A 13,193-nucleotide genomic window follows, 5' to 3' on the forward strand; every position below is an offset into this window, starting at 1 on the left:
TTTTTACGCAATTAAAGTATTGAGTAAGCGATGGAAAGTAAGTCTATAATACATGCATAATTGTGTAGGCTGGATTAAACAAAAAAACGGAGCTCTCAAGTTGCCACAAGAGTGCAACATAAAAATCAATGTGAAAATAAATAAGCATCCTGTGCTCAATGCAGAACATAAACCCAGCCAGTGTTAATGGTTTATTGTCCACTGAGGCCACTCAGGCTTTGCATGTTTACACAATCACTAAAAGTGCTCAACAGATAACTAAATGATTAAAAACTGTGGTCAGAGCGCAGTGGATATGTTATTTATGTACGTTTTCTAGTGTTTTTTCAGCATCAGTGAAAAATAAATTTACACAGGGGTGAATTCAGATCAGTAAAATATTAGAGAATGGTGAATTTGATTTAAGGAAATGGCCTTGAAATTTGGCAGCTTTTAGCTCTGAATGAATTTTTACATGAACCACCTCTTTTTCTGTCTTTCTGCTCCCGCTTTGAATGGAAACACAAATGTATCAATATGATTATTCTCTTTCTCCCAACAGAGCGTCACACGGAGACAGAGGAGCAAAATATGCAGGACAAGGTAAGCAATCAGAGTAGCAGAAAGGGAAGACTTAAATGTCAAAGCCAAGGCTGACATTGTAAGCAGTTATGTAATTTATTAAACAAGGGAATGAGATGAAATTTTGCAAGGGTGAAATCACTGCCCAAAGAATTTATCTAGAACTCAGTATTCATGCGAGAGAATGAACTGCTGACAACAAAAACAAAATTCATCAGGTTTTAGTCCCAAAGTTTTATTTGTTATACTGCTAGTATGCACTAATAATATTCTTTTTTTATTTATTCAAATAATGAAGACAATCTTCCACAATAAATCGGACTGATATGAACATGTGCATTTTTTAAGGAATCGGGAGAGCAGTGGATAAATGAGTGAGTTGGAATTAATTAAGGCTAAACAAGGTGAACTCGTAACAACGACGCTGTACTGATTCAGTCCTTTATACTGTAAATTGAAACCTGGGTAAAAAAAAAAAAGTAAACTCATTAGTGTATTTCACAGATTTCTTTTATTCAAAGCAGTGGTTGAAATACTAGCATGTATAGTAGAGAGATGTGTGTCTAAAAAACCAAATGTGATTCTGCTATAAAGTTTTAAAATTTCAGCGGATAGATCACCAATAGATACTTAATTGTTTCCAAGAGGAAATTTGTCTTGGACTCTACTAAACTACTAAGCTACATAATAAAAATAATTATGACCAGATAGAGGGGCGATTATAAGCTCTCAGCAAGGCATCAGTCAGTATGTGCGTTTGTTCTGTTTAAAATTCCTCCTGATAGAGGCAACAAAGGATCTTTAAAGCCAATTTCATTTGCACTTTGACAGAACCTTGATTTTAATGACAGAGGAACATCTTAAAGTCAATGCATACCTGATTACAATCTCTGATGAAACAGAGGTTTTTTTCTTCACCTCCAGACAGACGTGAGAACCAACCAAATCAAGAAAGTCCTGTCACGAAGGACATCAGAACGCTCGCGGGTTATGAATAACCAACAGACTGTGATGTGTTACACACTACTAACCAGTTACTTTAGTGCTGCATTTTAAACAAGAAGACTTGTGCATGCAGAAATGCTTTAGTTTGACATTAAATGGATCGTGGCTGATTTAAAAGCGGAAATTTCAATCTGTTAAAAATGTGAAAACCCTAAAACAAGCTAATTTTTTTTTCATGCATTTAAAATGTTTGTGTTGTCCAGACATGTGACTACAGCCATGACAACAGGTCATCACGGCAGTTTGTGAAATAGTCAGAAACTACTGATTTGTGTTTCTGAACACGAATGCCTTTATTCCATCTGTCCTGTTTCATACTTACTGATGTATGTATGTAGATATATTAGTGCTGTCAGCATTAATCTCGTTAAAATTACGTTAATGCCATTTTAACTAGATTAACGCGTTAACGAGCTAACCGCGCTAACGAGCTAACCGCGCTAACGAGTTGACGCCATGCAGGCCCACGCACAGGGTGATCTGCGGTAACTTGTTAATGGAGATTTTCCAGATTAATGCAGTTATAGCATTAACGTAATTTTAACGAGATTAACGCTGACAGCACAAATATATATATATATATGTGTGTGTATATAAGTGTATATAAATGAAAAATATTCACTCTTTCCTTATATCTATCTATATATCTATAGATCAATATATATATATATATATATATATATATATATATATATATATATATATATATATACACACATATATATGTATATATATGTGTGTATGTGTGTGTGTATGTATATATATATATATATACATACACACATATATATATATATATGTATATATATGTGTGTGTGAATGTGTGTGTGTGTGTATATATATATATATATTAGGGGTGCAACGATATTCGTATCGATATTGAACCGTTCGATACAGTGCTTTAGGTTCGGTACGCATATGTATCGAACAATACAACATTTGTAATTTATTTTATCAACTTTCCTTCTGACGATGCTGTCTGTGTTGAGCGCTCAGTGAATCTGCGTTCGACTACTCCGCCTAGGCTGCACTGTCGAGCGCAGATCTACTGAGCGCTCCACACAGACAGCATCCTCAGAAGGAAGAGCGCAGGGCAAGCTAGCGAGACAGAAGTTAAGCTCTCCTTGGAACATGGACCTCCCCCACCCTCATTCAGATCTGGCGTTTGGAATTATTTTGGTTTTCATGTGACGTATGACTCTGAAGGTAAGCGAGTCATGGACTAAAGTAAAACAGTATGTTGGATGTGCCATGCAATGCTCAATTACATGGGTGGGAACTAGTGTGTTAGCGCAGTTAGCTCGTTAACGTGTTGGCCGTCTAGCCCCATGCACGGGGCGATCGGCGGTAGCTCGTTAACTGAGATTTGCCATGTTGTGGCGTTAAGGTCATTTCAACCAGATTAACCTGAAAGCACTAGTGGGAACACAACGAATATGACTGCACATTTACGCCGACATCATCCTAGTGCAAAGACAAAAACAACAAGCATGCTACTAACTTTACCCGGGTCATTTAAACAGCCGTTAGCACATGATTCTCCTTATGCTGCTGAGAATATAGCCCAGAAGAAGCGGATAGTATAGCTTTTATTTTGGAAAGAGACATTGCTCTGTAATAAACTCTCTTTTCCAAAGATGAGTGATTCCTCAATCAGATACAGGGCTCGCAATATCGCTAGCCCGACGTCCTGGGGCTAGCGATTTTTTTCAGTCGGGCTACCAAAAACTATCTCTTCCCTGCCCGTCGGGCTATTGTAGGAAGGAAAAATATATGTCAATGCTTTTGCATTCTTTCGGAAATGTAGCTGGGTAATTATGTCATTGGCATCGGTGAGCCACTGTCAATATGTGACATATTGAAATCGCGTTTGAATTTGCGCTTGTTTTTTTGCTTTCACTTTGCAATCGTGCGAACTGTGTATAGAGAGCGACAGTACTGATCTGTGAGTGATGATAATTTGTGCACCAATTCCTCTGACATCGTCTTATTAATCGTTAGCTTACTACGCAAACATGACAAGTGAAATCAAATTCAAATTCAAATTCAAATTTTATTTGTCACGTACACAGTCATACACAGTACGATATGTAGTGAAATGCTTGGACAACTGCTCGTGACCTAAAGAGAACAAAAAAGGAAAAGGCTATGAATAAGATAGGAAATAAATATGAAAAATTAAAAAGGGTAAATTTAACTAGGAAGGAATAAAATATAAATTAAGGTTAAAAATGAAATAACTGTACAACACAAATTAGAATGAAGGGTAAATTTAACTGGGAAGAATAAGATAAAGATAAATATATAAATTAAAGTTGAAAATAAAATAACTGTACAACAAAATACACAATATAGAACTATATAAGAATGTATGAAGAAATCTAAATATAAATAAATATATACACAATAACAGCAGCTGTACAAGTATTAACCGGAAATGAAGAATATAGTGACCAGTGTTGTGCAAAACCAAAGTCCAGAAAGTCAAATCAAATCAAATCAAATCAAATCACTTTTATTGTCACATCACATGTGCAGGCACACTGGCACAGCACATGCGAGTGAAATTCTTGTGTGCGAGCCCCACAAGCAACAGAGATGTGCAAACACAACAACACAAACGAGCAAAATACAAGAATGGCCAACCTGAAACTAATAAATATATGTACAATATATAATAGTGTATGCATTTCTGGATGTGTATACTAAATATTTTCCTACGTGTGTGTGTGTGTGTGTGGTGTGTGTGTGTATGCACATTTTTACAAATTAAATAGTTAAAAAAAAAAAATTAAAAAAATAAATAAATAATAATAATAATAATAATAATAATAATAATAATAATAAAATATATAAAATATACAGAGTTGAATATGTGCAAAACAAGTGGCATTTATATACAGTGTGGAGTGCATAATGTTAAAGTTCCAGTAGTGAAGCTGAGGTGTCTATGACGTGTTCAGCAGTCTGATGGCCTGGTGGAAGAAGCTGTCTCTCAGTCTGCTGGTACGGGACCGGATGCTGCAGAACCTCCTTCCTGATGGAAGTAGTCTGAACAGTTTATGGCTGGGGTGACTGGAGTCCTTGATGATCCTCCCCGCTTTCCTCAGGCACCGCTTCCTGTAGATGTCTTGGAGGGAGGGAAGCTCACCTCCAATTATCCGTTCAGAGCACCGCACTACTCGCTGGAGAGCTTTGCGGTTGTAGGCGGTGCTGTTGCCATACCAGGTGGTGATGCATCCAGTGAGGATGCTCTCAATGGCACAGTGATAGAAGGTCCTGAGGATGCGGGGGCTCATGCCGAATCTTTTCAGTCTCCTGAGAAAGAAGAGGCGCTGCTGCGCCTTCTTCACTGTTTTGTTTGTGTGTACTGACCACGTAAGATCCTCAGCCAGATGTACTCCAAGGAACCGGAAGCTGCTCACTCTCTCCACAGCAGCGCCGTTGATGGTGATGGGGGTGTGTACTTCTCTGCACCTCCGGAAGTCCACTATCAACTCCTTTGTCTTTGCGACGTTGAGGGTGAGATGGTTGTCTTGACACCAGTGGGTCAGGGCGCTGACCTCCTCCCTGTAAGCTGTCTCATCACTGTTGGTGATAAGACCCACCACTGTAGTGTCGTCCGCAAACTTCACAATGATGTTGGAGCTGTTAGTGGCCGTGCAGTCGTAGGTGTAGAGTGAGTACAGGAGAGGGCTCAGTACACACCCCTGTGGAGCACCAGTGTTCAGTGTGATGGGGGATGAGGTGATGCTGCCCAGTCTGACCACCTGGCGTCTGTCAGACAGGAAGCTAAGGATCCAGCTGCAGAGGGAGCTGCTCAGTCCTAGATCCTGCAGTTTCCTGTCCAGCTTCGAGGGAACGATGGTATTGAATGCTGAGCTGTAATCTACAAACAGCATCCTCACATACGTGTCTCTCTTCTCCAGGTGTGACAGGGCAGTGTGTAGTGTCAGGGCTATGGCATCATCAGTGGACCTGTTGTGGCGGTATGCAAACTGTAGAGGGTCCAGTGAGTCGGGTAGTGCAGAGCAGATGAAGTCCCTGACCAGCTTCTCGAAGCATTTGCTTACGATGGGGGTCAGGGCTACAGGTCGCCAGTCGTTCAATGAGGAGATGGTGGAGGATTTGGGTACAGGGACGATGGTGGCCATTTTGAAGCAGGCTGGGACTACAGACAGAGAGAGGGAAAGGTTGAAGATGTGCGTGAACACTCCAGCCAGCTGAGCCGCGCATGACCTGAGGACGCGGCTGGGAATCCCGTCCGGACCAGTAGCTTTGCGTGCGTTCACCTTCCTGAAGCACTTCCGCACATCCTCCTCAGACACAGTGTGCGCACTGACGTCATCCGCGGTGCGCACACTGTCCGGTCTCATGGTGTTCGCTGTGTCGAATCTAGCGTAGAATACGTTTAGATCCTCACACAGAGAGGCCGTGGTCTGCGGTGTGCTGGTTTTCCCTCTAAAGGCTGTGATCGTGTTTAGTCCCTGCCACATACTCCGAGGGTTGTCAAACTGTTGTTCCACCCTGTCCCTGTACTCACGTTTGGCTGCTTTGATCGTCTTCCGGAGTTGGTAATGTGCGTGTTTGTAGTCCGATGTGTTTGCGGAGGCAAAGGCGGTGTTCCGTGCCGCCAGTGCCGCGCGAACATCTCCGTTAATCCAGGGTTTTTGATTTGGGAAGGATTTGACTGTTCTGGATGGGACGACATCTTCCACGCATTTCCTGATAAATCCACAGACTGAGTCTGTGTATTCATCAATGTCTCTGGCGGCCACGTGAAACATTTCCCAGTCCGCGTGATCAAAACAGTCCCGCAGCGCAGACTCCGATTGGTCCGTCCAACAGTGCACCGCCCTCCGGGTTGGAGCTTCCTGTTTCAGCTTCTGCCTGTAGGCGGGCAGGAGCAGGATGGAGCAGTGATCTGATTGGCCGAATGGGGCGCGGGGGAGGGCTTTGTACGCATCCCGGAAAGAGGTGTAACAGTGGTCGAGTAGCCGGTTTCCACGTGTGTTGAAAAGGATGTGTTGATGGAGTTTTGGTGAGACTTTCTTCAGGTCTCCCTTATTAAAGTCTCCGGCTGTGATAAACGCTGCCTCTGGGTGTGCGGTTTCCTCACTGCTGATCGCGCTGTACAGTTCCCTGAGTGCACGGTCAGTGTCGGCTTGTGGGGGAATGTAAACAGCCGTAATAATCACTGCTGTAAATTCCCTCGGTAGCCAGAATGGCCGGCACTTAATCATCAGGTACTCCAGGTCCGGTGAGCAGAAGGATTTGACCGGGTGCACGTTCGCATAATCACACCAGCTGTTGTTGATCATGAAACACACACCACCGCCTCTGCTTTTCCCAGTAAGATCCTGTGACCTGTCCGCGCGGTGCACAGAGAACCCCGGCAGTTGTATTGCGGAGTCCGGTACTTTGTCCGATAGCCAGGTTTCTGTGAGGCATATCACGCAGCAGTCCCGCATCTCTCGCTGGAATGAGATCCGTGCCCGAAGCTCGCACAGCTTGTTCTCCAGAGACTGCATATTAGCCAGTAATAAACTGGGTAACGGTGGTCTGTAAGTGCGCCGTCTCAGTCGAACCAGAACGCCAGATCTTCTCCCTCTGCGTCGGCGTTTGCGGCCTCCAGGGCCAGAGAACAAAGGCGTCTCAGGTGAGATGAATGGGGGGTCTGCAAACGGAGCGTCCGTGTTGCAAAACTTGAACTCCGGAAAGTTATTAGAAAGACCGTCTTTTATGTCCAGTAAGGTTTGTCGGTCGTACACAAGGAGACAAGTGCTGCTCGTGAAAAAATAAAGGAAAAGTAAAATTAAACACAGAAGAAAGCCGTTGCTTGGGGGAGCTCGCGACGAGGCTGCCATACTCGGCGCCATCTTGAATAATTAAAGTTGAAAATAAAATAACTGTACAACAAAATACACAATATAGAACTATATAAGAATGTATGAAGAAATCTAAATATAAATAAATATATACACAATAACAGCAGCTGTACAAGTATTAACCGGAAATGAAGAATATAGTGACCAGTGTTGTGCAAAACCAAAGTCCAGAAAGTCCAGTGTGTGTGTAAGAACCATATGTGTGGGTCAGTACTGTGTGGTGGTGTGATTGAGAGACCGTATCGCCTGCGGGAAGAAGCTCCTCCTCAGTCTCTCTGTGTTGGTCTTCAGGGAGCGGAATCGCTTTCCTGACCTCAACAGAGAGAACAGTCTGTTGTTGGGATGGCTGAGGTCCTTCACGATCTTCCTGGCCTTGGTCCAGCACCGCCTGCTGTAGATTGAGTGCAGGTCAGGGAGCTCGGAGCGGATGGTGCGCTCAGCTGATCGCACAACCCTCTGTAGAGCTCGTCTGTCCTGCATGGTGCTGTTCCCGAACCAGGTTAAGATGTTTCCCGCCAGGATGCTCTCTATGGTGCACGAGTAAAAGTTCCTGAGCACCTTGGAGGGCAGTTGGAAGTCTCTCAAGCGTCTGAGGTGGTAGAGACGCTGTCGGGCCTTTTTCACCACGGTGTTGATGTGACAGGACCATGACAGGTCCTGCGTGATGTGAACTCCGAGGTATTTGAAGCTGTCCACTCTCTCCACTGGGCACTCGTTGATGACGGGGGTCTGGTAGTTCCTCTCCTGCTTAGTGCTGAAGTCCACTATCAGCTCCTTTGTCTTACTGACGTTTAGAAGGAGGTTGTTCCTCTGGCACCAGTTCTCCAGATTCCTAATCTCCTTCAGGTAGGCCGTCTCGTTGTTATCAGAGATCAGGCCCACCACGACGGTGTCGTCAGCAAACTTGATGATGGTGGTGGAGCTGGTAGTGGCCACACTCACATCTCCCGCAGCAAGCTTAAACATGTGAGAGGTTGATCGCGCAGAGAATCGCTGAGCTTATGTGAGTGTGTGTGTAAAACCAGCAGCATATATATTTTAGTTCTGCTGAGCCAAATAAGACAGGTCAGGGTGAAGAAGTGACAGCCAAAGAAAAGCTTACCACAAAACGGAGAAGTTATGACAAATCAGACTATGAGGCAAAAAGAAAGTGCAGCTTTATGGTTTCATGGACAAAAGAATTTCTGTGGCTGCGATATGATGAGCTATATAACCAGGGCTGCACATAAGTGGTCCGCAGGTGCGCATTCGCTGGTTAGGGTTAAATTTAAAAACTGTACTTTTGAGTTAAAATATATATTTATAATTTTAATAAATGACAAATTAAAAAGGCATGAACATTTCTTTTGTATCGAAAAAATATCGAACCGTGACACCAAAGTATCGAACCGAACCAAACCGTGAATTTTGTGTATCGTTGCACCCCTAATATATATATATATATATATATATATATATATAGATAGATAGATAGATAGATAGATAGATACCGTATTTCCCGGACTACAAAGCGCACCTGAATATTAGCCGCACAAGCTAAAATCAGGGGAAAATCCTGTTTTGTTCATACATTAGCCGCACCTGACTAAAAGCCGCAGGTGTTTCAATGTTGACTTATCATATGTAAGAGAATATGCACAAAGCGAATTGTCAGGAAAGAGATGGCTGTTTGGAGACACATCTCTTTTATTAATATTTTGAAAAACAAGTTATGGGTACATATTTGCACAACTTTTTAGGTATATGTACAAGTAGCGGTAATTACAAGTACGAAACATGTGCTGTGCTTCAAAAACGAGTAACAAATGTAATACATAACAATAACCTACACACCAGAAAAATAGATTCAGACTACCTTTTAGGCTCAGGTGGATGGATGGATGTTTTCACACTTTTCCACGCTGTCAGATTCCACCGGTGGAGTTGAGCATAACTTGCTTTTCGCAAGTTTATTGCCGCACACCATCCACGACTCCCGCTGAACGTGTAGCGCTACTTTGAAGTTTGTTTTTCGAGCTACTTGTACGGCACTATGTTGCCTGGCGGATGGACATGTGACCAACATACCACTCTTGAACCCCGATACTGTGTGTCTGATCACATGCCCTTCCGCCAGGCAACGTAGTGCCGTACAACAGCGGAACAAACAAAACAAATCGTCTTACGATATGACAAAAATCAGGGACAATCCATAGAAAAGCCGCACCTGACTAAAAGCCGCAGGGTTCAAAGCTTGTGCAAAAAGTAGCGGCTTATAGCCCGACAATTACGGTAGATAGATAGATAGATAGATAGATAGATAGATAGATATAAGGAAAGAATGAATATTTTTCATTTTTACAGAATGCAAAAATTCCACATTGACATTATGTCATTATGTGTCCATAAACACAAACAAATACACAACTTTCCAATCCAGAAGACTGATGTTTATCACACAGCTTTATGTCAGATAACATGCTGACACATAACTAAATGCTGCACTACCTTTAGAGCAATAGTTATCTATTGCTGCAGTGTTTGATAAAAACCCATTCAGCTTAGTGAAAGGGATTTCGTGACTGTGGGACTGTTATTCATTTGTCCATATATCTGACTTTACAAATAAAATGTAATATGTCATTTTCAACTACTTTTTATTTGTGTTTTGTAGCGAAAAATATATTTATGATAAGATTTGCTGAAATCAACGCCGGAATAGAAGCAACGTCTTCTCTGTGCTTATTTCTTGTACTCATTTCTTATTTTGTTTCTGCTCGTTGAAAATTCCCTCCAGGCTGATGCATCTTGCTGGTCCCAAAAAACAATTTGAAGTTGCAAAGAAGATTGTATTTCAAAGTGCTCAGAGACAGAACAAACTATGTTTTTAGCTCACATGGCATTGCTGCTGCAGTGAGATGTAGTTCTTGACAAGACGAGCAATTACCCTGAAGCTAGGACCAGAAGAATAATAGCATATTAAAACCCTATTCAGCATAAGTCTGACAGGGTGGCTGTTCTTTGATTCAAGGCAATTATTTCCTCATGCCTGTAGCTGCAGATCGCCAACACGCTAATGTCAGCAACAGGAAAACTCCCACAAGTTCAGTTTAAAAGAAAAAGAACTTGATTCAATATTGTTTCATTAGACACTTAACAGCCACTTCATTAAGTATGCCTAACAGCACACGGTTGCTGCAAATTTGTTGGCTACAGACAAATTTCCCATTCCACCACATCCCGAAGGTACTCTATTAGGTTGTGATCTGGTGACTGTAGAGGCCATCTGAGTACAGTGAACTGATTTTCATGTTTGAGATTAGTCACATGGCACCTTATCTTGCTGGAAGCAACCATCAGGTAGGCTAAACAATGCTCAGTGGATACTAAATAATCAAAAATGTGCCAAGAAAATAACTCCCACGGCATTAAACCACCAGTACCAGCCTGAACTATTGGCACAAGGTAGGATGGATCCATGCCCGGATCTCTGATGGTTTGGGGGTGCATTCGAGCCATTGGAATTAGCAGCTTGCACATCTGGAAAGGCACCTTCAATGCTAAAAGGTATACGTGGGTTTTAGAGCAACAAATGCTCCCATCCAGATGACACATATTTCAGGCAAGGTCTTGCATATTTCAGCAAGACTGTGATAAATCACATTCTTCATCTATTATTATCACACCATGGCTTCGTACAGTTTTAGAAGAGTCCAGGTGCAGAGCTAGCCTGCCACTAAGTCCAGATCTTTCAGCAACTGAAAGCAATTGTAATGAAATGAAATGAAAATAGGAAAAAGAGTACCCTGGACTGCTGAGCAGCTAGAATATTATATCACACAAGAATTGGATAATATACGTCTCCCAGAAGTCCTACAGCTGGTCTCCCCATTTCCTAGATGTTTATGGACTGTTTTTAAAAGAAGAATGGATGCTGCACATTGTAAACATGGCACTGTTCTTACTTTTTTGAGACATGCTGCTGCCGTCAAATTTAAAATGATCAGATGTTTTTTCTTAAAATTGTTAACTTTCTCAGTTTACACATTTGATTGGATTTATTTTCTGTGTCCCACTGTGAATAAAACATAAGTTTATGGGATTTGCAAATCATTGCACTGGCTGGGAGCAGTGCAATTTAACTAGAAAAAGCACCACACGGATTCTTTCCGTTATGATATGGTTAGGGATGGGTACCGGTGTCCGGTGCCATGATGGCACCGGTTCTGACATAAACGGTAGTAACCAGACCGAAAAGCAGCGCACATTTCGGTGCTTTTTTTCCTGAGCTGTGATACACTTCTAGCCAATCATTTTACGTTTCCGAGGATAGTAGGCGGGTCCAGGTACGTGCGTTCTTTTATGCAGAGCTACGGATTAAAAATGCCCAAGGCCAAGCGGTCAAAAGTCTGGCTGTACTTCACAGCAAAAGATGCAAACTCAGCAGCCTGCAACAAGTGCTTTAAGCTGATACTGTGATACTGTCAAAGGAGGTAACACCTCAAATCCGATGAAACACCTGGTGACGCATAGCGTTTTTTTAAAAAGCCCAGAAATGCGCCGTATGATAGCTTGCTGCGAGACCTCACACCGAGCGCATCTACTGTGCGTGGGTTGCCTGTTATCGGACCCGGAGTTAGCAATATCCCCCAAAAAACCCGAAGAATAGAGTCCTGGCCCCTGGCCCTGCCAGTGTAGCAGAAATGATGACGGATGATGATGCAGCAGCAGCCGTTCTTCTCTGCGTGAGTAGCTTAATGTTGTTAGTGTGTAATTTACGTTGAGTAGGCTAACCACGTTATTACATTAATGCATGTAAGGTGAACTAGCAAACATCATCATAGCTACATGCGGCTGTCCTCTTGTTTGATGGCAGATACTCCCTTCACCCTGGCCAAAAAGGCTAAAATGACCAAAGAAAAAGTGGAAAACAGTTAAACATGAGAGGTTTTGGACAAAGTTTGTGTTTTTTCCATTGTTTAAGCACTGCTTCCAGCCAAGAGTGATACCATAAATCCCCTATAGCTGCAGAAAAGGCTAACATTGTTATCTTTTTACAAAAAACCAGCTGAACATGAGAGGTTTTTGGACCAATTTTGTGTTCTCCATTCTTTAAGCACCGGTTTGAGCACCGTTTGAGCACCGGCACCGTTTCAAAAGTACCGATTTGGCACCGGTATCGGATAAAACCTAAACGATACCCATCCCTAGATACGGTTGCTACAGACGTTGCCTCATGTTCTTTTAGAGACACTATGTCTTAAGTGTCTTAAGCTTAAAATTGAGCTCATTAGTCAGGTTTGTATTTTTTTTAATTAGGTGTCTGAAATAAATTAAGTTCTGTGTAACAGTTGGATCATCTACTGTCTTACCAGGCTCTGTGGTGCAATGGATAGCACATTGGATTGCTATTGGTTTGTGTCAGATGAAATTCAAAGATTGTGGGTTCAAGTCTCACCAGAGTCACTTTACTACAGTGAGGGGAGAAACTTGTTCCTGCTACACGGAAACCTAGTTTTGGGGTGGCTGTGTGTAGGTCAGGTGGTAGAGCAGATCACCCACTAATTGTAAGGGTTGGTGGTTTGATCTGTCTGCTCCAGTCTGCGGGCCAAATATCCTTGGGCAAAATACTAACCCCAAGTTGCTCTCCGATTAACCTATGAGTACGTAAGAATGTTAGATAGAAGGACTTACATAGGAAAAAAGAAAGTGAATGGGTGAGTGAGGCAAGTTGTATAAAGCGCTTTGAGTGCGCAGTTA

At 42.4% G+C, this 13,193-nt stretch overlaps 1 protein-coding gene and 1 non-coding gene across 2 annotated transcripts in view; both read left to right on the forward strand.

Annotated features, from left to right (window-relative positions):
- The window catches only part of LOC146612969 (receptor-type tyrosine-protein phosphatase N2-like), a 210,293-nt gene that overhangs the window by 35,852 nt on the left and 161,248 nt on the right, over positions 1 to 13,193 (forward strand). The window contains exon 8 of the mRNA XM_085377709.1: positions 542 to 582. Coding sequence (XP_085233835.1) covers positions 542 to 582 — 41 coding nt within the window. The remainder of the gene's footprint in view (positions 1 to 541; positions 583 to 13,193) is intronic.
- trnas-gcu (transfer RNA serine (anticodon GCU)) lies at positions 12,808 to 12,899 on the forward strand. The gene is given in 2 exon segments: positions 12,808 to 12,844; positions 12,864 to 12,899. It is a non-coding gene; the product is annotated as a tRNA-Ser (tRNA).

This window comes from Diplotaxodon limnothrissa, linkage group LG18 (genome assembly GCF_057381915.1).
Source record: "Diplotaxodon limnothrissa isolate DT_005_m linkage group LG18, D_limnothrissa_male_GT1.1, whole genome shotgun sequence".
NCBI lineage: Eukaryota > Metazoa > Chordata > Actinopteri > Cichliformes > Cichlidae > Diplotaxodon > Diplotaxodon limnothrissa.